General features: G+C 51.0%; 1 protein-coding gene across 1 annotated transcript in view; it reads left to right on the top strand.

Moving 5' to 3' along the window:
• NRBP1 (nuclear receptor binding protein 1) overlaps window positions 1–24,965 on the top strand; it is a 56,548-nt gene that overhangs the window by 12,985 nt on the left and 18,598 nt on the right. The window contains exons 3-7 of the mRNA XM_090031289.1: window positions 12,775–12,897; window positions 13,356–13,457; window positions 13,550–13,639; window positions 14,121–14,161; window positions 15,486–15,580. Coding sequence (XP_089887415.1) covers window positions 12,775–12,897; window positions 13,356–13,457; window positions 13,550–13,639; window positions 14,121–14,161; window positions 15,486–15,580 — 451 coding nt within the window. The remainder of the gene's footprint in view (window positions 1–12,774; window positions 12,898–13,355; window positions 13,458–13,549; window positions 13,640–14,120; window positions 14,162–15,485; window positions 15,581–24,965) is intronic.

Genomic DNA, 24,965 nt, shown 5'->3' with positions numbered 1-24,965 from the left:
TGAATGCTTGATAACCCTTTACCCCACCCTTGAATGTGGAAGCATCTGAAGTTGCGTGCACCAAGGGTTTTCAGCTCCTCCCAGCTCCCTAAGATTGTCTTTGATTGAATTCCATGTGTTGCTAGTAAGTAAGCCCTTTGACAGAGTAACCAACCACTTGCTGGTTTAAAGGTCCATGTCCTGTGGCCCACTGGTGGGTCGACAGGATCTCCTCTACAAGTGCAGAAACTAAAGCTGGTTTGTTTCCCTGTTTGTGCAGGGTGGTTTTAGCAGAGGAGGGGATGACCTGGGGCTCAGTGGCCAGTGCCTTAATCACTGGGCTGGCTCATTCCAGCACTTGTGTGTTGTGCTCTTGAGCATTCTTTAGACTGTGCTTCACCCCATTGCATCTCCAGCCCTCACTCTAGGAGCGAACCTGCTGACGTGTCCTCTCTGGCAGAGGTGGCTGGGCCGCATTCCTCCTCGTGGTGTCATCAGTCTGCACTACTTGTCTTTGAGGGCACTTGATGGCAGGATGTAGGCTAAATGGCTTTGCCCTGTGTTCTGACTTCATCCTTCAGTCCCACTTGCAGCTGTCTGTGTCTCTCACACCAGGATCTTGCTGAAATGGCTCCCCCAAGGTTTTAGCAGTTGCTTTGGTTGCTATTTGGGTGCTATTGCAGATTCAGGGCACCACACTCAGTGGCCCAGAGGTCCCTTCCAGTCCTGTGTCTGTTTGCTTCCATTTGGAGGGTAGGAGCTTTGTGCATCTTCCACATCTCTCAGCCATAATTCCCTTGGCAGCAGTTCTGGGTTAAAGCCACAATTGCTTTTCTAGCACCACCTTCCCACTTTAGGAACTTCTTCCTCCAGACATTTGATTGCCTCTCTGACCTCCAGTTTTTGTTCTCCTGCTTAGTCAGGTTTGCAGAGAAGCTACAATTACACTTGTCTCAGCTCCATCCCTGGGTGACTAACAAATTGCACTAGCTCTGCTTGCTGCATGAGGCTGATCACGCAGCAGTGCCTGCCACTCAAAACACTGACTCTACAGCTGCCTCTGAGCTCTCGTGATGGCACCCTTTGGACATGGGACACAGGCCAGGGCCCTGGCATTCGGAACAAAGAATGAACTGCCTTCCCCTTGCCCTTCCCTTCCTGGTGCCATCTGCAGTACCTCTTCTACCCAACCTACTTATTTGCTCTCTGGGTTTTGCCCTCTGTCAGCTGGGCTTGGCTTGGCTCTAGCCTCTCATTGAAGTCATGCCTGCCAGTGCAGCTCTGGAGCAGTGCCAGTGAGTCAGAGAGACTGACATCTGGGAAACATGTCCAGAACTGGGAGAGGCTGCTCCCCTCTGCCAGCTGTGTCATTGGGTAGTCTTTAGTAGATGATAGTGAATGCTCTGTGACTGACTAGACCAAGAACATCTAGCCCAGTGGTGAAATGTCAAGTATGAATGGGTCAGACTGCCCCAAGGTGACATGTGAATGCCAGCCAGAGGGTAGTGGTGGCAGCAAGGACTTATCTGTGCAGTGGAGCATTGAGCATGTCTGTGCAGCTGGTTGGTTCTTGGGACAAGCTGTATTTTCTGTTTCCTAGCACTGTTGCTGGATCATTGTGTTGTGGGACTGGAAATACCTGGCTAAGGTTTCTGGCATGGCTGTGGGGTGAGGACTGGGGAGGGAGTTGGACCAGTGCATGAGCCTACTTTACTGCGTAGCAGGGATTTCTGGAAGATCAAAACCAGGGCTCTTTGGGAAGGTTCTTGTAAACAAGCCCCTGCTTTCCGGATGTGTCAGACTAATTGTCAGGGGTCACCTCTGTGGCTTTCTGCCCTCTCTTCATGTCCTTTTTAAAATGTGGCACCAGAATTGGACACTACGCTGGCATTGATCTCTGTGCACATGAGGACCATGGGAAATCTTGGCATTGTTTCCCAGAATTGTGAAACTTGGTTAGGCATTGTGGGAAAGGCTACTGGAGTCTTACCCCTACAGTGACTAGTAGCACGCAAGACATGTTGAGCTATGACAGACGAGCTGGAGTTTGAGAGCTGTTCTACGCCCTGCTGTTCAGCGGGACCTGATGGCTGCAGCAGGCCTGAACCACAGTGAAATGAGCAGCTGCTTGGAGTTGGCCTATTCTGCAGGGCAGTGCTCCAGCAAAGGCCAGTGTTCCCCTCTCCTTCTGTGTTCAGGGACAGAGTGGTGATAGCTCGGTGCATTTTAGGCCCTATGGTTAGCCCTTGTTCCCAGAGCTGTTTGGGTGAACTTGCTTGGTGCTGGTACAGTCTCCCTGTACCCTGACCTCTGCTGAACTGCTGACTGGAACAGCAGATGTGAGCAAAGACTTCCTTGGGTAGATGAAGCCCGAGGCTTCTCCAGGCCATGGGTGGAGGACACAGAAGCCACCTTCAAACAGGGCATAGTGCATGCGTGGGATGGGGAAAGGGGCTGTTCTGCAGTAGTGTCTTCCCAGTGAGGCAGGGCTGAGATGTCTGTTTGCTGATGGATGGATCAATGATGGATGCTGTTAGATCACCCATGCTGACCACCCATGGTGAGTATGAGAGGCCCTTAAATTTCACCAGCTAACATGATCTTGAGTCCTGCCAACTTGTTTAAAAGGCCTCAGTCCAGATTTGAGGGCATCCCGAACTGCTGAGTTTACCACTTCCTCAGCAGCTCATTGTGATGTCTAGTCAGTCACCTTGGTTATTCAAAAGCCAAAGCTCAATCTGCCTGCCCTTCTCTAGTGGATTCAGGAGCTCTCTACTGCCTTGAATTTTCTCCCTGGGCTTGTGCTTATACCCTGTACTCCAGCCACTGTGCTGCTGTCTCTTAGCCAGGCCAAGCAGATTTTGCTCCTCAGGTCTCTCACTAGCTGGAATATTTTTGTTTCTAGTCCAAAAGTCACTTTGTAACTTTTCTCTTCACCCTCTCCAGTTTTTTGTGGACATAGAAGCATCTCCTTCTTTCCAGTCTTGCCAATACTGTGTTGGCGGGAGGTGATTCCCTTCTCGCTACTGTATGTATTCAAGAATTGCGTTGACCTTTTTACCACAGACTTGTGCTAAGCACTCGCATGGACAAGCAACCTGGCTGTCATCATCAAGTCCTTTCAGAGTCATTGCTTTGCAGGTGCCATCTCCTGTTCTTTTCTGTAGGTATAGGTCTTGTTCTTAGACGTTTTAACTTTTAATTTGGCCATATTAAAATGCATCTTGTTTGGGCTCCGCTTACCAGACATTCTAGATTACGTTATATGGCTGCTCTGTTTTCATCAGTTTGTGTGCCAGTCTTTGTGCTGACTGTAATTGCACACCTACCCGTTCATTCCCTTGTTTTGGTATATCACCTTTTGCCGTTGTATTGCCAAGTTTAGAAGTGCAGCTAACTGGGCTCGCTACCTGGACTGTCTTGTTTTGTCCTCTTTGAGCCTCAGCAGAACATGAGCATTTTTTCAGTATTCCAAAACGCCTTTAAAATGTTTGTGGGGCCAGAAATGTTCTTGGCTAATTGTGGAGTGTAAATTTTCTGGGCCTTTTGACTTTAAAAAGAAATATCCGTAATAGATGTTACTTAATCTCCTCCTTAGTTATGAAACCCTAAGCACAGAACAGAAATGTTTACTGAACAGTTCTCGCTTGTCTTCATCATTGACAATTTCAGCATCTCATTCTACTAAGGGTAGGGATTTCTTCGATGATCTTCCGAGGTCCGAATGTCTATGAAATCTATGAAATCTCCTTCATGTTGCCCTTCACTTCACCAGCCATGGCTTTTTGCCAAGGGGTATTTATTTTCCCTTATTAATTAATTTGCATTTTGCAACCAATACAGGTCGTTATCTACTTACCTTTTTTTCCTTTTTAAAATTTTGATTTCTAATTAGTGGCATCTTCTTCCCTCTCACCAGAATGCACTTTTAAACAAAATTCACCTATCACTTGACAGTTTGGCTTGTAGCTTTCCAGCCACTTAATAAGTGAGCACACCCCCAAATTTCTTTTCTATAAATTAATGAACCCCTTGTTCATTAAATTAATGAACCTCATGTTTGCTGTTATTCTAAACCCCACTTAACTGTTTAAAGTTTGTGTTGATTTGTCATTGCTGGCCTACTCCCATTTTGACAACCACTTTAAAGTCTTTGTCCTGTCTCTTATAAGTTACAACTGCTGCTTGACAGTTTGTAAATGGTAGTAAGACCCTTTTGCAGGGGTAGGGTAGAGAATGGACAGTGTTAGCAAATACAGTCTGGAGCACTGTTTTCTGTCCCATCTAATCTGGTTTTTTTTCAGGCAGGTATGCCTTGGGGACAAACAAAACAGCATGCAAATGTGCCTTCTGGTGCTTACTGTCTCTTGCAGTCTTATTACTGGAGAAAATGTGACTCATCACATGGCCTGATCAGCTGCCCCAAGACAGCTTTTACCAGTGTCAGGTTGTTAAAGGCATAGCATGAACTGCCTCTAGCAAAGCTTTCAGTCATTTTGCAAAGTGTGGAGTTGTCTTCATGACTCTGCTTTTGTCTCCGTCTAAGAGGAAAGAGGAGAAGCAAGGCAAGAATGGAGAAATCCTGGTATCGGGGAGTGACCAGGAGTCTTTCATGCCAGGTGTCATTCCAGATGCAACAGAAGCTCTTAGGGAAATGAAGGGTAGAGGATCCCCATTGCCTGCTGGTCCCCTCTGACTAGTTTGTAACAGGCCACTAGATTCCCCTTCAGCCTTCTCTTGTGGAGGCTGAACAGGTTCAGGTCTCGTTGCCTCTCCTCATAGGCCCTGCCCTGCTGCCCTCTGATCATGCGAGTGGCCTCCTCTGGACCCTCTCCATGTTGTCCACGTCCCCCCTGAAGTGCGGTGCCCAGAACTGGATGCAGTACTCCAGCTGTGGCCTGACCAGTGCTGCATAGAGGGGGAGGATCACCTCCTTGGACCTGCATGAGCTGCATCTGTGGATGCATGACAAAGTACAGTTAGCCTTCTTGACTGCCTCCCCACACTGCCGGCCCATGTTCATCTGGGCATGAGTGATGACTCCAAGATCCTTTTCTGCCTCTGTACTGAAACTCTAACTTGCTGGAAGCCACCCCCTACTGCAAGTGTGTGCCCAGCCTTTTGACCCTGCAGGCTGGATGTGTGGTGCAGGGTTGGATCGGGTTCACGGGCCTCATCTTTGCCCCCAAAAAACCCTTTGGCCATTCTTACTTATTCATCTTTCTCTGTTCTGGTCATTGACAGTTTTACAAGCAGTGACTATCTAGGGTGTTGACAGAAACCAAGTAGCACTGGGCCAAAAGCAGACTCTCCCTTAGGTTTCTAGGGTTGGAAGGGACCTATTAGATCAATGAGTCTAAGGGGAGAGCAACACAAAGTAGGTGATGATCTGTTTACCAGGGCACCCCCTGGAACAACAAGGAACAATGGCCATAAGCTATTGGAGAGTAGGTTTAGACTGGACATTAGAAAAAAGTTCTTCACGGTGAGGGTTGCCAGGATCGGGCTTCCAAGGGAGGTGGTGCTCACCCCATCCTTGGGGGTCTTCAAGAAGAAACTGGACAGGCACCTGGCTGGGATTACATGATCCTAGGTTTGGTGACCTTTTTCTTGTCTGCCAGGGGCAAGGGGTTGGACTAGGTGGCCCACTGAAGTCCCTTCCGACCCTAGAATCTATGAATCTGTGTCCAAGAACACAGATGCAAAGAAATAGTTTAAGAGCTCAGCTTTGTCCAACCTATCTGTTATGAGTTGCCCCATTCCATCCTGCAGCAGTCCTGTGTTACCCTGTGCCTTCTTGCTCCCTATGTACTTAAAGAAGGACTTTTTGTTACCCTTAATCTTTGTTGCCAGCCTGAGTTCTGTTTCTGCTTTGGCCTTCCTCACTGCTTCCCTACAAGTGTGAGCTAAGCAGGTATACTCCTCCTTGGTGACTGCCCCCTGCTTCCACAGCCTGTAAGCCTCTCTTTTCCCCTGTAGGCTCTCCTGGATTTCCCTGCTTAGCCAAGAGGGCTTCTTTTATATCCCTTTATGTGTACCAGGATGGTACCCCTCTGTGCGTGCAAGATCAGTTCCTTGAGGATCTCCCACCCTGCCTGGACTCCCAACTTACAGGTGTTATTACCCTTCAGTCCCACTCTAATTGCCTTAGCTCATTGAAGTTGGCCTTCTGGAAGTCTAGCACTTCTGCCCTACTTGTTATCTTTCCCACCTTTCACTGGATAGTGAATCCTATCAACAGATAGTCACAATCTCCTAGGTTACCTTGTACCTGTAGATCCCCCACCGAGTCCTCCCCTGTGCTCAGCACCAGGTTGAGTAACGCATTTCCCCTAGTGGGGCTGCATACTTCCTGTGTTAGGTACAGATCCTGTATGCAGGTTGGGAACCCATGTGAGCGGGCAGACCTGGCTGACTGCTCCTCCCAGCAGATGTCCGGATAATTAAGGTCACCCATAACAACCAGGCCCTTTGAGCGTACTGCCTTTAAGAGTTGTCTCGAGAATTCTAGGTCTAACTCCTCCTCCTGGTGTGGGGGTCTGTAGTAGACCCCCACTACCAAGTCCCTTTCACCCCTACCCCCTTGTAATGTGACCCGTAAGACTTCGCTCTGCCTTTCTTCTGTTCCAGAAGATGTATAATGTTCCTTAACATATAGAGCAATGCCCCCCCCTCCTTTCCCAATCTTTCCTGTCTGTATAACCTGTAGTCCTCAATGTCCATTGCCCAATTGTGGGTAGGGTTCCACCAGGTTTCTGCTGCCCCAACCAGGTTGAAATCTTTGTCTGCAAGCAAGAGTGTAAGTTCCTCTTGCTAATTTTCTATACTCCTAGCATTGGTATAGAGACACCTAAGCCCTGCATTAGGTGTGCTTAGTACTTCCCTATCCTGATGCTTAGTGGGCCCCTTAGTATTTACCTAGTCTATTCCAGTGTGCGGTTCATGGCTTGTCCTTCCTGATTTCACCCTGTTTTCGGCATCCCTGTCCCCCAACAAAGCTAATTTAAAGCTGTACGTAGGAGGTCTGCCAACCTGTAAGAGAACAGACTCTTACCTTTTGGAGAGAGATGTAGACCATTACATTCTAGCAAGGCCCTAACCTGAAAGGGACTTGATAGTGGGCATCTACTACAGACTGCCTCACCAGGGGGACGAGCTGAACCAGGAATTCTAAGGTCAGCTCACGGAAGCTGTAAAGTCGAGGGATGGGGTTGTCATGGGTGACCTAAGCTACCCAGACATCTGCTGGGAGGAGCAGTCAGCCGGGTCTGACCGCTCACGTAGGTTTCTAGCTGGGATACAGGACCTCCACCTAACTCAAGAGGTGCATAGTCTTACCAGGGGAAGTGCCTTGCTGGACTTGGTCCTTGCAACAGGCAACGACTTGGTGAGGAGTCTGCGGGTACTCGACCACCTGGGCAACAGTAATCATCGCTTGCTGGAATTTACTATCCAGCACAGGATGATGAAAGCAAGTAGCAAGGCAGAAGTCCTTGACTTCAGGAGGGCCGACTTCTTCTGTAAGCTAAGAAGGTTAGTAGGAGAGGCATTGGGGTCTCGGAGCTTCAATGAGATGGGAGTCCAAGGTGTGTGGTTGTTCCTCAAGGAGATGATCCTCCAAGCTCAAAAGGAGTCAGTTCCAATGCACACCAAGGGAGGCAGGAGTGCTAAGAAGCCCCCATGGCTCAGCAAGGGCATCCAGGGATGCCTGAGGGCAAAAAAAGGAGGTGTACAAACAGTGGAAGCAAAGGGCTGTCACCAAGAAGGATTACATCTCTGTCACTCGGGACTGCAGGGAGGCTGTTAGGAAGGCCAAGGCAGAGATGGAGCTAGGGCTAGCGACCAGAATTAAGGGTAATAACAAGTCCTTTTTCAAATACATAGGGAGTACGAAGAAAGCACCAGGTAACATGATACCCCTACAGGATGGGCTTGGGAATCTGGTGATTGCAGCAAACTAAAAATCTCATCTCTTTAACGAATTCTTTGCCTCCATATTCCTGAACAGGGACCAGGACATCTCCCCTGCTAGAATTGTGGACGGACCCAGGGGAAGCACTGCCATGCCTCGGGTCAGGGATGACCTAGTTAGGGAACTTTTGGAGGGGCTGGACATATTTAAATAGGTAGGTCCAGATGCTCTCCACCCAAGGGTGCTGAGGGAATTGGCGGGGGTCACAGCAGGGACCCTGGCACAGCTCTATGAGCGTTTGTGGGGTACTGGCCAGGTACAAGAGGATTGGAAAAGGGCCAATGTGGTCCCCATTTACAAGAAGGGGAGAAAGGAGGACCCTGGCAATTATAGGCCAGTCAGTCTTACCTTGGTCCTTGGGAAGACATTTGAGAAAATTATCAAGGAGCACACCTGCAAGGGCCCAGCAGGGGAGGTAATGTTCAGGGGCAACCAACATGGGTTCATTGAGGGCAGGTCCTGTCTGACTAATGAGGGTATTCAGATGGATGTCGCCTTCCTGGACTTTAAGAAGGCCTTTGACATGGTTTCCCACCACATTCTCTTAAAAAAAAAACTAGGTGACTGTGGCATTGATGCCTACACAGTCAGATGGGTGGCAAATTGGCTAGATGGTCACACCCAGAGGGTGGTGGATGTCATTTTCAGCCTGGAGGGATGTGGGCAGTGGAGTCCCCCAGGGCTTGGTCCTCGGGCCCATACTGTTCAACATCTTTATCAGTGATCTGGATGTGGGTGTGGAAAGCATGCTGTCCAAATTCACTGACAACACCAAGTTGTGGGGTGAGGTGGGCATGCTGGAGGGGAGGGACAGAATCCAGCTAGATCTAGACAGGTTACAGAGGTGGGTGGATGAGAATAGGATGGAGTTCAACACAGACAAGTGCAAGGTGCTGCATCTAGGGAGAAGGAACCAGCAATACCCCTCTAGGCTGGGGAACACCCTTCTTGTCAACACGGTGGCAGAAAGGGATCTTGGAGTCATTGACTCCAGGATGAACATGAGCCACCATTGCAAGGAAGCAGTCTGTAAAGCTAACCGCACCTTGTCTTGCATCTACAGATGCATCATGAGCAGGTCCAGGGAGGTGATCCTTCCTCTCTGTGCAACACTGGTCAGGCCACAGGTGGAGTACTGTGTCCAGTTTTGGATGCACAGTTCAAAAGGGTTGTGGCTAGCATTGAGAGGGTACAGAGGAGGACCACTTGCATGGTCAAGGGGCAGCAGGGCAGGTCCTACGAAGAGAGGCTAAAGGGCCTGAACCTATTTAGCCTCCACAATTAGAAGGCTGAGAGTGGTCTGGTGGCCATTTACAAACTCACCGGGGGGACCAGCAGGAATTGTGGGAGGCTCTGTTCCCCTGGGCACCACCCAGGGTTACTAGGAATAACGGCCACAAATTGTTAGAGAGAAGGTTCAGGTTGGACATCAGGAGACATTACTTTACAGTTAGGGCTGCCAGGCTCTGGAATGGACTCCCAAGGGAGGTGGTGCTCTCTGCTACCTTGGGGGTCTTCAAAAGGAGGCTGAACAGATATTTGGCTGGGGTGATATGACCCCGGCACCCATTCCTCCCTGGGGCGGGGGGTTGGACCTGATGATATATTTGGATCCCTTCTGACCTTAAGCACTGTGATACTATGATATGGATCAAGGTCTAGGAAGTCAAACCCTGCATGGTGGCACCAACTCTGAAGCTGTAGGTTGACCTCACCAATGTAGTTGCTGTGGTGCTGGCTGTGGCTGCTGACCGGGATGATAGATAAGAAGGCCTCTTGTGCCCCCGAACCTCTAAGCCTGGCTCCCAGAGCTATGTAGTCAGTTATGACCTGACCCAGACTACTCTGGGCTGCATCATTTGTTCCCTAATGGATGAGGACCACGGGATAGTAGTCAGTGGGCCTGATTAGGTCTGGAAGCGTGTTTGAGATCCCTGGCCGGTAGCATACCTCCTGTACTGTGGGATCCAGGCAGCAGATGGCTCCCTTAGTTCCTCAGAGGAGGGAGTTACCCATCATGATGACCTGATGTCTTCTCCTTTGGCTGCCCGATTGTTCCTCAACCTGTCTGGTGGTAGCTGTGGGCACGGCCTCTGTTGGTGCCCTCTCTCCCAGTGATGTTCCCCAATTGCACTGGGGAAGTCACTCCAGCACTGTAACATCTAGTTCTGCGATGTCTAGTTTTGAAGGTGACTGTCTTCCATCGTTCTGCATCCGGTCCCTCCTATGCTGCAATCCTGCCATATGTCCGGTCCTGCAGAGTGTGGGAGTACTCATCAGTCTCTTCTGTCTTGATCCCCCACAGCCTGCTAACCTCTTCCTGGAGCTTCCTCACCTGCCCCTCCAGCACCTCAAGCTGGTTATGCATGGGACAGGTGAGGGGACTCCTGGTTTGTCTACCACCCCTGGACCCCAGAGTCCCTGCCAGGCTGCCCCCGCAGACGGGGGGCCAGGGTGCAACCGCCCCATCCAAAGGCCTGTCTGGGTGCAAACCTCAGAGGACCTCTGAGCCAGAGGCAACACCAAGGCAGGGTCCCTGGCTATGCTTTGTGTCACCACCCCCAAAGTAGCCCCCTGCACATTCACTTACTGGAAGTCTCTGTCAGGAGCTCCTGACACATGGAGCTTGCCCCTTGTGAGACTCCACTGGAAATATCCCCACAAGAGGATAAATTACCATTTGCCATTACATGGAGATGATCATTTAGCCCAATTTAAATCATTAAATATACAAGGCATTGATCTTGGATAGTATAGTACCAAATGAGAGAATGTCATACCTTGGAGATACCCTGAGATCTTAAATCCACAGTTATCCTTATGAACCAAACTCGTAATATCATGAAAAACGATAAAAAAGCCAACCCAAAGGTCCTGTTTTGGACCTTTAATTAGTCTAGCATTTCTTTGTTCTATACTCTTTGTTCTATAATGGCTATATTGCACATTAGCCTTTTCTTTATTTTGACTGAGATTTGTTGGTTATCCCATTCACCCCTTTAAAACATTGGCACAAGTTTGTTGTATCTCAACCCCTGGCCATCTGGGGTGTCCCCAGAGTTCCTTTGATCCATCGGAGTTGGTATTCATTGGAGTTCTTTGTCCAGAAATCACATGAATGCAAGTTACTTGGATCTGCAGATCTGAACATATTGAACTCGTTAGTTGGTGTTTCATGTCTTTCCTAGCTGGGGCAGGAAGGGGCATCCTGGGCCATCAAGTCCAGTTCTTTCTGCTGCTGCAGGCAACTCCAGTATGTAATTTGATCAAACAGTCTTGAAAATTATTGCGTTTTTTGCCTCCCCTCATGCTATTCCTGAATCCTAAATAAATACCAAAATAAAGTAATACCAAGCTCTGTTAGGCTGCCAAAAATATGATAAGGGGGAAAAAGAAAAAAAAAAAAGTTAAAGCCCTTGCAGATTGCACCTGGAAGATAAGTAACCTCCCCTGGAAAGGTAGGATGTTTAGCAATGAAGGAGTAACTAATTAGTTAACCTACTGAGGTAGCACAGTAGGGTACAGCTGTATGGTTATCTGTATGGGACTAGAAATTGTTTTTCATATATAATCATTGCAATCTAACTGGGGCCTAGAATTATTCAATGTATAAATCAGGTATAAACAAAAATACTGTTCTATCCCACTTTAAGCTTGTAGCCTTCATGCACTTCCCCTCTGTCTGTTGGTCTAATCGGCTGCCTAACTGTAATTTACAACTTTCTAATCATTCTTGCTGTATAGTTTGTTTAAGCTTAATAGTGCTGTGTGCAGCAAACCCAAGCCATACAGGGCTGGGGCCCAACCAACTTGCAGCCGCTTGGTAGAGGTAAGCTGAAATATCTGTTGACTTCATAATGAGGAGACAAATTGCAGCTCTACCTGGTGCCAATGCAGTCTTCACTCCATGATAAGCACTGGGGCAGGGGTCCAGTTCAGTGTTTCCAGTGCTTAATCAGCAGAGCCCTGGCACGCATGTCCAGCAGGGCTCTCCAGGGCATGCACTCCCAGTGGAAGATGCTGTAGGAGCGGTGTGTCCCTGTGGAGGGAAATGAGATGGCCAGGTTGTGTAAGGGGGACCCCTCCTGCTCTGCTGCCATTCCCTTTTCCACTCTCTGCCAGCCTCCATTTGAAAGCACTGCCCTCTCCTTTGGGTCTCTCCACAGCCCTGGTGCTTCCCACAGCCAAGCTTTAATTCCCTGCTTAAGGCTTGTCAGCAGCTTGGCAGACCTTGAGTGTGGACACACTTGCACTGGGTGCAAGGGGTTTACTGCCAACTCTGCTGATCCTGACTACACAGGCTTTAACTGTTCCAGTTGGTGCAGGATCCCTTGTGCCACCTCCATCTGGCAGTCTTCTCCTACACGCAGCATTGCCCCTGCTTTCCCATTCCCGAAACGTCTTCTCTGCTCATTCTCTGCACAGCATCGCTCCTGTGCAGATCCCCTCTTAGAACAGTCTGCTGACTGCCCATGCAGGCTTCTTTCCCCACACTTTGGTGTAGTCAGGGAATTGTAGACACCATTGATGGTACAGTCAGGTCCAGTAATTCAGCATCACCAGGCAGCTCACTAGCGGCTTAGTGGTGTGCAAGATTCCCTCCCTGGACTGCTGTCTGGTCCCTCCAGTTCCTTTCTCCTCCCCATACCCTCTGTTCACCTCTGCTGTCTAGCACAGAGCACAAGCATCTTGGGGCACAAACCATAACATACATGCATGTGGAACACCAGGCTTACAGTTCATTGTGTTGGGATGTGAAGGGGCTGGGACAAGGGGGTCTCCCTGTCTTGGACTTCACGTTTTTCTCCCTACTGTTTGTCCAGGTGAACCAGCGCAATGTCCCGGGGATTGATAGTGCCTACCTGGCGATGGACACAGAGGAAGGGGTGGAAGTAGTTTGGAACGAGGTGCAGTTTTCTGAGCGCAAGAACTTCAAGCTTCAGGAGGTAAGTTGTGAGGGAGACTGTCCTGCATCTCCTGGTGGGGCAGGGACTGCCACGTGCTGGCTGGGATGGGATCACACAGCCCAGGTGTGCAGTGCAGGTGATTTAGCTGTGCTTGTAGTTCTGCACCGGCAGGTGGACAGCATTGGACACACTGGATGCACAGGCCTAGTGTGTGCACACAGGGACCTGGGCAAGTTGTTAGGACGTCCTCATTGGTTGTGGAACAGGGTAGTGGTGCTGGTACCAGTGACCCGATTGGCCATGGCTACAAGGGCAGGGTGAGCAGTGGTTTCAGTTGTGTAGTGAGATGCTGCAAGCTGTAGACACAGCAGCTAGAACTGTTCCCCTAGTAGTGCCCAGGATTGGGGGCTGGGTCAGACCCAAGAGGGGGTGAGCACGACAGGTGGCAACAGGGTACCGTGGGTGGTAATAGGGCTCTGCTTTTCTCTGTGTCCCAGGAGAAGGTTAAAGCAGTGTTTGACAACCTGATTCAGCTGGAGCACCTGAATATCGTGAAGTTCCACAAGTACTGGGCTGACGTGAAGGAAAACAAGGCCAGGGTACATAATGAGAGCAGCCCCTTTCCTGTGCGCTCAGGGGCCCTGTGGGGCCAAGGGGAAGCAGTTGGTAATGTCTCCTCCTGCCCCTGCAGGTGATCTTCATTACAGAGTACATGTCATCAGGCAGCTTGAAACAGTTTCTGAAGAAAACAAAAAAAAACCACAAGACAATGAATGAAAAGGTAAACCCCTTCCCTGTGCATCCTGCTCTGACCGGGCTGGCACAGGCTTCAAGGGTTACCTCTACAGGCTGAATCTCCATTCATCTGGCATCCCTGTTGCTAAAAGCCAGCTTCAGCAGAGGCTGGCGCAGCAGGATCCAGGGGCTGGGCCATCTGGGGCAGTGCTCTGCAGAGAAGCATGAAGTAGGTAGTGCAGTTGCACAGCCTTTGGGCATGGTCGTGAGTAACCTGCCTCTTCTTTATGTCCACGTGGGGTGGAAGGGAAGCCAGCACCCAGGAAGGAGGTGGGGGATTCCTTCTCCCCACAAGCGTGGGCCTGGGTTGAGCACAGCTGTAGTGATGACAAGCAACAGCAAGATCCCTATGCTGGGCCTAGGCTGGCACTAGAAGCTGTCAGGAGGGGATGTGTTCCTTTAGATGGGCTTGAATAGCCTGAAGCTAGTCCTACTGCTGACTGACTTGGTTTTTGCTGTATTTGCAGGCCTGGAAACGCTGGTGCACCCAAATCCTCTCTGCGCTCAGGTATGGACCCCAAAGCAGCCAGCCAGACTGAGCTGTGTGTTGGAGGAGCCCAGACCAACCATACTGAGGGCAGTCTGGAGTCTGTCAGCCTCGGCTCTTCTGGATGTGCTCTCAGCCAGTTCAGGTCTTCTGACCAAAGACATGAGAAACCAGGAATCACTGGAGGATGTAGCTTTCTTGCCCAAGTCATAGGTTTTGAATGCAGTCTTTTTTGTGCTGGGGCAGGATTTATCTGCTGCGTGGACAATCCAGAGGCACTTCAGTGCTCTCCTTGTGTTGGCAGGCTGAAAATGCTGTCCAGGGAGCCCCCAGATAAGAATGCTAAAGCTGTAAACTTGTGCGCCAATCCTTCAGTGAGTCCACAAGAGCTCTAGATGAGCTAGGCTGGCCTCCTGGAGCCAGTTCACACTGTCCCAGCCATAGTGCTAAGAAGTACAGTGTGAGGACTGGAATATAGTGTAATGAAACTGATGTAGTGCAAGGAAGGAACACCGCACACCAGTTCCCAAGGCCCTGCAGCCACAGGGGGATAATTTAGGCCAGGATTCCAGCAAGTGGAATATGTCCTGGGCTGCAGGGCCCCCCCTGACCTGGGGGAATGCCTTCTAATGCCAGGTCTGGTGGGCACACCTGCCAGGCACCGCCAAGGGTTCTCTGCATTGGTTTAGCTCATCTCTGGCCCTTCAGAGAAAAAGAAAAGTCCCTGAAATTGCACTGAGTATTGGGAGGGGAGGGGGTGAATTTCCCTCCTGACCCCTACATGGGATTGGCAGGAACCCTGAAGTATGAAACACAGTTTCATCTCCTCTGTGGGCAGCTGCAGGTGTTCCGAGAACATTTAAGACCTCTGAAGAGTGGGGAAGCTGCATCCTCTGCTTGCAGGGGCAGAAATGGGCTTCCCAGCTATCTTGCCTGGCAAAGCTGGGATCCGGAACAAAGTTTGCTTTTAAGCTATGGTGTCAGCTGAGCTTGCGGTGGTGCTCGGCTGCATCATCCTGGAGGTGATGAAGGCCCACAGCCAGGTTGCTGCCACTTTGCCCCTTGCAGCTGTCTGGCGGGGTAGGGCATCCAGCTAGTGCTTCCTACGGGCTGGGGCAGGGGGCCAAGGAAGTCTTTCTTCTCTTCCTCCCTCTCTGCCCTCCCTCCCTGGTCAGGTGTCAGGCTTTATTTTATTTTATCATTGTTTTTGGCCCTGGCCATGTCTCCCAGCCCCTGCAGATGCTCCCAGCCAATTGTTCACTAATGCTGTCCCTCAGCCCCTACTGCTGTTGCTGGCCTGTGGCAGAGGGTCTCTCCTTACTAGTGTCCTGTTCTGAATTTCTAGCTACCTCCATTCCTGTGACCCCCCCATCATCCATGGCAACCTGACCTGTGACACCATCTTCATCCAGCACAACGGACTGATCAAAATCGGATCAGGTAAGAGGCTCAGGAGGCAAAGTCCCCAGTGACTGCATCCACTGCTTCAGTCCTTGCTGGGCGCCCAGTTTCTCACCTTGCTAGAGCTTAGGGAGGGTTGTTCAGAGCACTGCCCTCTGGAATCGAGGCAAGGTGGGAGGGCCTGCCCTGGTGGGGAGCATTCTTGGGCACACTGGGGATTGATGCAGCCCCTTCTCCCACCCTTTGAGAACTGGGGTCAGGTCACACCCCTGATGAGACTTGTACTTAGCAAGTGACATGGACACTTCTTGGTTGTGTGTGTGCAAAATCCTTGTGTCTGTCTAGTTTCCTTCATTGTCCCTTCTTGAGGGAGTGGGCTCTATGCTCCTCTGCCTACATGCGCACGTACACCAGGCTGGTGAGCTTTGAGACGCACCTGACAAGCTGTTTAGAGGCTGCACCAGTATCGTTGCAGCACTAGACGCAAGGAGCCAAGACTGGCCGCACTTTCCTCTTGTGCCTTCTCTTCTACTCCGAGTTGTTGGACCTATGGGCCAGCTCAGATCTTACCAATAGTCTTGGTCTGTGCTTTTGGTGCTGGCCCATGGTTGAAGGCAGGGCAGGGTGACACCTTGAAGGCTAGCTGGTTCAGAGAAGCAGGAGTCTTTGGAGGCAACAACCGTCTTCATCAGATGTTTTAGCCCCTGGCCACTTCCCTGACTTCTCCCTGTGCTTCACCTTCTTCCCCATCCAGAGCTGCTTCTTCTGGACTGGCCAGGTCTCCTTGAAGCAGGATGGAAAATCTGGTGACAGTCAGGAAGCACTGCTGAAATCCAGCTTCCAGAAGCTGGTCTGGCTTCTGTCTGTGATCTGCCTCTGTCCTCTCTCTTGTGTCCTTGAGACCTCTGCCCTCTTCTGTTCAGTGCAGGCATGCTGTCTGCCAGCTTGGTGCGCCAGCTGCCTGCTTTGCCACCTCCCATCACCTAGCACTTCAAAGACCTGGTGACTGAATTCACGCTGGCTCGTGAGCCTCTGCCCATGTGGAATCTCAGCCTGCCTCTGGGCTCACTCTCATCCCGGGACACAAGGGTTCTTTGTTTCCCCTGTGTCTCTGTTGTGACCTCTGAGGAGGAGCAGACTGCAGCCTGTCCTGGCTGACCTTAGTTGCTGAGCTGAAAAGAGACAGTTGGCACATGCCTCCATTCTAGTCTGCATCAACACAAATTTCCTCCTAAGTCAGATCCCAGCCATGCTCTTCTCTGGGGCAGTTGGACTTGCTACCCCGTGTCAGGAGGGCTTTGAACCTATTGCTTAGGGAAAATGTTTAGAAATCCTGTCCTATGGGGATGAGACAGAAGGAGCATTAACACCTCTGGCATGTTGCCAGTGTGCTGGGGCTTGGCTTTTGTTCTCCCTGAACTTCTGAAGGCTCTCCATGAGCCTGCTCCACTACTCTTGGCAAACTTCTGGCCCACTCACACTGGCGAAGAGTTAGGAGTCCTGCCGAGTTGGAAATTGGTCCCCCCCAGTGCTGGGATCGTAAGTGCTGCTGTCATCACAGGAAACTGCCTTTCAGCTCTGCATCTATGTTTGGGGCTTGATTCAGGGAGGACAGTTCCACTGCTTGACACCTCTGGGATAGGTCTGAGCCCTATGAATGGCAATACACAGAACCTCTCCTTCAAGGCAGCCTCTTCCTCACTAATTTTGGTTTTCTGAGTCTTGCCACTGTGGAGCCAGGCTTCCTGCAGGCCCTTGACGCGTTTCTCAGGGCTCTGCTTCTGTGGGCTGCAACCAGAAGAAGCTGAGACAGCTGGAGCCCCATGAGTCTTCTGAAGTCAGTTCTGTAAGAGGGCCACAGGGAAGGCTTCTTTCTGGCTGTGGAGAGGGTACACCCTGTCAGCATGAAACTGTAGAGGCAACAGCCCAGACCTCTGGCTGGCACTGCTCATCTGCCCACTTTAACCAGGATTCTAGTAACTCCTTTATTTAAAAAGTAGCTGGGGTTATGTGCGGAGGAACAGCCGCTCTGCTGCAGAGGCCGTTACCCAGAGGGCCCTGAACCAGAGCCGCTGGCAGTGCCACTGTGCAGCCAAGCTAGCGATGCCGAGATGGAGCTGTGTTGGCACAGTATCCTGCTGTCTTGGGACTTTCCTCCAGTGAGGTTAGGACCTGGCAGACCAACTTGATGCTCGGTCTTAGCAGCATTTCCCTCTTGGGGCATTTGAAGCAATGAGCATGGATCTTGTGTTTCCATGAAATTACTTCTCACCACTCAGTCGCTCTCTGAAACTTCCTGTCCTGTGTGTTGCTAAAGCTGTCTGGTAAGTCCCAGGAGCTGCAGCCCTGATTGCACGAAGGGGCAAGGCACCTGGGAATGCACAAAAAAGCAGCACTGTCAGTGTCCATGGTGCCAGCCCCGGGATATCTGGATTGTCTTCCCTTGGGGCAAGCAGTAGAAGGTGCTGGCACTGGTGAAGTGGTGCAGGTGTCTGGGAAAGTTGCCACTCTCCATGTTGGAGGGAAGGGCATCCCTGAGCTGGGAAGTGCTGCTAAGGCTGGGGGGTCTTCATCACCATCCTATGATGAGCTCTGTGGCCTGCAGCGCATCTCTAGTCAGCACCTCCTTTTCTTGGAGTTTGACTGTGCAGTACTCAAGCCACTCCCCGTCACCTGCTCTGCATGGCACCCTGCAGCTGCATAATTCCCTTTTGTCCCAGGAAGGAGGGACCAAAGACAACAGGCACAGGGAGGGGAGAGGCGCAATGCAGAGACCATGCTCTGTCCATCAGTTTCAGTCCTGTCGGGGTTGGGGGAAGGAGGGTGTGGGTCCTGGGAAGGCCCTGAGCAGGCATGTGCATGCCCTTCTGTTTCCCCTCAGGATGCCATGAGACCCTGTAGTGCTCTGAGGGCTCAGTAAACGGAGGGTAGGTCAAGTCTACACATGCAAGCTACCTGACTTGCTGAGTGCCCTGCTGGGAGGGGGTTCCCAGAGCCCGTCTCCTGCTACCACCTTGGCAACTTGCTGCCAATCTGCTTTGCAGATAGGTTGCTTCCCTTTCTTTGAGTTGGCGGCGGTGACTAAAATCTCTCAGGTCTGTTGTGGGCTTTTAGAAAGAAAGAACCTGGCTTGGGAAGGGTTTGGCCCGGAAATTCTCAGAGTGGGTGGTTTGGAACAGGACAGGAGTGGGAGAGCAATACAGTGTGTAGCAAAGAGGTGGCCAACTTCTGTGTGGCACAAGGCAAAGTAGTGCAGGGAGCAGAACACAGGGCAGTGGATTGGGGCAGGGGAAGGGGATTGGTGTGACACTTGGGGAGAAGGCATGGGCTTGGGTTGTGGCATACCTGTCAAAAAGGTTGGCACCCATTGGTTTAACTGAAGGACTCTTGGAAGGAGGGCACTGCAGAGAGGGCTGACTGGGGCCTGTGAGGTTGCTGTAGGTGGGCAGGGCTGGGAGGGCAGAGGAGACCTGGCATGGACTGGAAATTCCTGGGTGGAGTGTGGCTGAGTGTGGCTGTCCTGTTTACAGCTGTGTTGGGGTTGCTTCCTGGGTATGAGCAGGGTCCCCAGCCAGAGCTGGCAGTGAGGCACACTTCAGAGCAGAGGAGTGGTACAAGTGTAGAAAGTGACCCGCTCCGAGACTTGTGCCCGCTCTGAGGTTCAGAGATATCTGGCCTGGCTGTCATCTGCTCCCTTGGACCAAACCAGTTTCACTCTGGAGCTTGGTGTCCCAGGGACTGTGGTGTGAGCTTTGGGGGCTTCCCAGGGATGCTCTAGAAGCAGCAACTTGCTGCTTGATGCAGTCCCTTCCTTCTCTGGAGCATGAGCAGGCTCTTGGGCTGGGTAAGTCTCTGGGCTGGCCTGTTGTCCCATGGCCTTCCCATAGCCCCATTCCCTGAGCTTTGCTCTCTGCCAGGCAGCAAAACCTCGTGAAGTGGGTGGGAAAGTAGTGCTGCTAAAAGCCCTGTCCTGTGGCATGGTGGGGGTCACAGCCCTGCTGGGCACTCAAAACTAAGCCACCTCTCTGCCCTGAGCACTGGCCACAGCACACTATGCCCTGTGGGCAGAGCCATTTCCTCTCCCTGGCCCCACAGGGTCTGGGGTGTAGAGACGGTCATGATCCTTGTGAGGTCACAGGCTGAAGCCTACTGAGAGGGTGGCCCAATGTAGGGACCACCTCCCCCCATCCATGTTCCACTGTGGTTCTGACGTCGCTGTCTGTATCTATGTGAACTGCTTGCTGTTTCATCAACTCATTGACTTCTATCTTGTTTTATTCCCGCTTACGGGCTGCTCTGTTACCAACAGTCTTTCATAGGATTTTTGCTAATGGTGAGCAAACTTCTCCGCTCCTGTGATGTGACTGTGCCCCTATATATATAATGTACATTATATATATATATATATAAAACTTATCTGTGCAGTGTTCCCTTGCTATAAGGCTGGTGCTGTACTGTCCAGCGTAAGCCCACACTACCGGCGTGACCCCCACTCCCTGCTGGCAGATGGCTTGGCCCCAGCCAGAGCCTTACAGAGAGGGAGCGCTGCCCTGTGTATAGTCTCCTCAGTGTTAGCTGTTCCTTTCCTTGTCCTTAGCCCATGCTAGCCTGTGGACCCTGTTGCATGCCAGCTCCTGCATGCTGAGCCGGTCAAATGCATTGCTTCAAGCCAAACTCCACGGACATTGGGCTCTTACCTGCTGCTGTTATGCTAGGGTTGGCTGAAGGTCAGGCTGCCCAGTCTCTGCTTCTTGCTCAGCTATCTAGCTGCTTGCCTATAGCTTTGTTAACCCCATAGATGACTGTTTTCAGTCCAGATGTCCCAGTGAAACTTGTTCTGCAACCTGCAGCCATGTGGATCTCCCACCAGAGCAAGTCTGTCACTGACATGAGGCTATCTCTCTCCCCAGCCAGGGCTTGAGCTGCGTGGTGTGGGTGGGGAGCTTGCTGAGGCATGACAGGGTCTGGAAGGGGTAGGATGGGTCACATGGCTTGTGACCATGTCTGGGTTTGATGACATGATGTGATGAGCCCGCCCTCAGCACTGTGTGGTGTGTCCGAGATCCTGCCAGCTTTCCTGTTGGAGTGATATCTGGGGTGGTACTCTGCCCTCCTGCCCTGAGCCACCCCACCAAAGGCCTGTCAGGGTGAGCAGCAGGTTTCCAGCTCAGCAGGCAGCAAAGGAGGAGCTATGGTGTCGCGCAGTGCTGGGAAGCCTGGTCTTGGAGGCCTGGGAGGTTCCTGGGCATTGGGGGTTGTGGGCTGCCTTAGCAATCATACACATCTCCTCTCCCCAGACGGTGGAGCTGGTCTCTCTTGAACGACATTCTGGCCAGTTAGGAACAGAAGCAATGCCAGACTGGGTCAGCCCCCAAGCTGTCCAACCCAATGGCCTGTATCTGTGGCACAGAGCAGACTGCTGGTCCTTTGCCCCTGCTCTCCTGTAGTTTCCAGCATGTAGAGGACCAGGAAGTCCTAATGTCGAGGTCGTGGCCCTAATGGTGATGTTGGTGCAGGGTCAGGCCATCGGTGGGTATTGAATAGGTCTGGTCCATGTTGCCCCATGCCCATAAGGTCTGTCCATTACCTGCGCACTGTGTGAAAGGGTCCTTCCTCTGGTAATTTGAAACCTGCTTTCTGATGATTTCCCCGCATGCCCCTTAGTTCTGGGAGTGAGCATGGAGAATAGTGAATCCCTGCTTGCCCTCTCCGCACCACTCAGGATTGTACAGCACTCTCATGCCCCCTCAGCCATCTCTTCTGTAAGCTGAAAAGTCCCAGCACATTTGGTCTCCCCTTGTAGAGAAGTCTCCTGGGCCCCTGACCATCCTGGCTGCCCTCTGGGGCTTTCCAATCCTGGGGGATTCTTAGGGTTTTCTTAGCCCCTTCCTGGCTTGTTCTTGGTTCCCTATGTTCTTCACATACTCATTCACTTTGGTAGGGAATGTGATCTGCATGGCTCAGATGGGAGGGCCTGCTAGGACTTGCTCCTGGCTTCTAGATTACCCAAATCAGACTCCCAACAGCTATTTGAGAGTTGGTCACTTCCAAAAGCAGCCCTTGCGTGGTGCTTTCAAATGTAACTGCTGTGTTACTTCTCTTTAGGTTTTGTGGTTTATCTCCTCCATCTGTCCCTGGAGACATGTTGAGCTGTTGCTTTCATACCTGTAGCAGACAGGCATGTGATGCTTGACACTGTAATCTGCACGTTGCACTAACTAGAATGGAAATTGTTTTGGTTCCCTTGGAGCCAGTGACTTCCCCACACCCAGACTGCCTGGGAGACTGTCTTTTGTTGCCTGAAGTGACAGTGGGTGTGAAGCAGGCACCAAAGCATTCTTCCACCTGTTGGGAGTCACAAGTGAAATGCTGATGTGTTTGTGATGTGGTGCATAGAGGTGGTGATCAGACTGACCACATACGGGCACCAGGTGATCTGTTTGCAGCCTGTGTTTGGCTGGTGTAGATTGTACCCTAAGGCTGCTCTTGGGATGACATGGCTCAGTGCGGCCTTGTGCTCAGCCATGAAATCAGTCTCTACCATGTGGTGTTACTTTGACAGTGACCTGCATGCCAGCAGCCAGCTCTTCCCAGACGTGTGTAGGCAGTTCACAAAGCTGTAGTGGTTCAGATTTTCCTGTTGTTGCATGTAAATGACTCGTGGGTGCCAGACTTCCCAGACATAATGACACTCAAGCCAAATAGCTTCTGGGTTCTGACACCTGCTGGGAATTCCCTGGTCTCCAGAGACAAACCAAGAAGCAGCTGTCAGGCCCTTCACAGAGTGCAGCTGAGCTTACTCCTAGATAACTGCATCCTCCCTGTTCCTCAGGGTCCTTTGGTAATGTTTCAGAGCTGGATGCTGTGTTCCAGTAGGGTCTCCCCAGCGCCACATACATAGATTTCATAGACATCAGGGCTGGAAGGGACCTCGGGAGATCATTGAGTCCAGCCCCCTGCCCAAAGGGCAGGAAGTCAGCTGGGGTTATAGGATCCCAGCAAGCTAAGCATCCAATTTACTCTTGAAGGTGTTCAATGTAGGTGCTTGAACCACTTCCGCTGGCAGACTGTTCCAGACCTTGGGGGCTCGGACAGTAAAGAAATTCTTCCTTATGTCCAGCCTGAAACGGTCTTGCAGGAGTTTTTGACCGTTCGACCTCGTCATCCCTTGGGGCGCTCTGGTGAACAGACGTTCCCCCAGATCCTGGTGGTCACCCCTGATAAACTTATAGGTGGCCATCAAATCACCCCTGAGCCTATGCTTTTCCATGCTAAAGAGTCCCATGTCTCTCAGCCTATCATCGTAAGATCTGTTTTCCTGACCTCTGATCATGTGCGTGGCTCTCCTCTGGACTCTCTCAAGCTTCTCCACATCCTTTTTGAATTGTGGAGCCCAAAACTGGACACAGTACTCCTCCAGCTGCGGCCTCACCAAGGCCGAGTACAAGGGGAGAATGACATCCCGGGATTTGCTTGAGAAGCGTCTATGGATGCAAGCCAGCGTTTTGGTCGCTTTACTAGCCGCAGCATCGCATTGGAGGCTCATGTTCATCTTGTGGTCAATGATGACCCCCAAGTCTCTTTCTTCTGTAGTGCTATCCAATGTAACACTGCCGAGCCTATAAGGAAGCTGCAGGTTTTTCCTCCCAAGGTGGAGACCCTTGCATTTTTCGGTGTTAAACACCATGAGGTTCTCGTCTGCCCATTTGCTGAGCTTGTCCAGGTCAGCCTGGATCACCCGCCTATCTTGTGGCGTGGATGCTTTGCCCCAAAGTTTGGTGTCATCGGCGAACTTGGCCAGTCCACTCCTGACTCCAATGTCCACATCATTAATGAAGATGTTGAACAATATGGGTCCCAGGACAGAGCCTTGAGGGACCCCACTGGTCACAGGGCACCACAATGAGTGACTGCCATCAATTTCATAGACATCAGGGCTGGAAGGGACCTCAAGAGATCATCGAGTCCAGCCCCTTTTTTTAAAAAAAATATTTTTTTATTTTTCATCAAAACTTTATATTACTTGAATGTTACAGCTACCCATAGAAAAGTGTTTCCTGTAATTTCTAAACATGTGTTCATAAAACAAATTTATTTGTAAAATGGGACCTGTTATAAAAATGGCGCACAGTCAAGTTATACAAAAATACAAAATTTGTTTCTGATTACAGTTCTAGTTGTAGATTAATTGAAAAGCTTCCCCCAACTCTAGGCCTCCAGGGACCCTCTGGGTCCGACCACGGAGCCAATTTCCCAGCCAGCGGATCATGGTGGAGCCAAGGCCACAACTGGGCAGTTTGGCCAAGAGGTGATCATGGGATACCAGATCAAAAGCTTTTTTGAAGTCAAGATATATGACATCAATCTCTTCTCCCTCATCCAGGTGATAGGTCACCTGGTCATTAGAAGGAAATGAGATTGGTCAAACAAGATCTACCCGCAACAAACCCGTGCTGGCTATCCCTTAGGATGTTAGCCTGGGCCAGTTCATCAAGGATGGCCTCCTTATATAAACTTTTCTAAGATCTTCCCCAGGATAGAAGTCAGGCTAATGGGCCTGTAGTTAGCTGGATCCACTCTCCTCCCTTTCTTAAAGATCGGCACCACATTGGCCTTCCTCCAGTCTTCAGGCACTACACCAGAGTGCCAGGAGTTTTCAAAGATCCGTGCCAGGGGCTGGGCTATGACGCTCACCAGCTCCTTGAGTACCCCGGGGTGCAGGTTGTCAGGGCCGGCTGACTTGAAGGTATTTAGCTTCTCAAGGTGTTCCTTCATGAGGTCAGCATTTATGGAGGGCAGGGGATCCCCAACACCCGGATCTCCCTGTCCCGTAGCAGGCATGGGCGTCCCATGGGACTGATGAAAGACTGACGCAAAGTACCTATTTAATAGGTTGGCTTTTTCCTGGGCGTCAGTTGTCAGTTGCCCCATCTGTTTTAGCAGGGGTCCAACGTTGCCCTTGCTTTTTCTCCGGCTCCCCACATATCTGAAAAAGGACCTTTTTGTTGTCCTTGATGCTTGAAGCTAGTTGGAGTTCAGTTGCAGCCTTGGCCTTCCTGGTTTGGTCCCTGCAGGACCGGACCAGTGCAGAATAATCCTCCTTGGAGGTGAATCCCGTCCTCCATCCTTTGTAGGCTTTCCTTTTTAGCTGTAGGAGGTCCGCTAGGTCCCTGGAGAGCCAGGAGGGCTGCTGTGCCTTCTTGCTGCCTTTCCTCCGTGCTGGGATAGATTTAGCTTGTGCATTGAGGATCGCTTCCTTGAGAAGCACCACTCTTCTTGAACTCCCATCTCCCTGGGGTCATGGTCCCTAAGGGCCTGACCGACAAGCCTCTTGAGCTTGTCAAAGTTGGCTTTTCTGAAGTCAAGGACTTCTGTGTTGCTGACCGACTTGCCAGCTTTACGGCGGATAGTGAAGGTGATCAGC

Source organism: Crocodylus siamensis, chromosome 1 (genome assembly GCF_052110815.1).
Source record: "Crocodylus siamensis isolate JL-2025a chromosome 1, ASM5211081v1, whole genome shotgun sequence".
Classification (NCBI taxonomy): Eukaryota; Metazoa; Chordata; order Crocodylia; family Crocodylidae; genus Crocodylus; species Crocodylus siamensis.
This window is presented reverse-complemented; position numbering and strand designations above follow the sequence as displayed.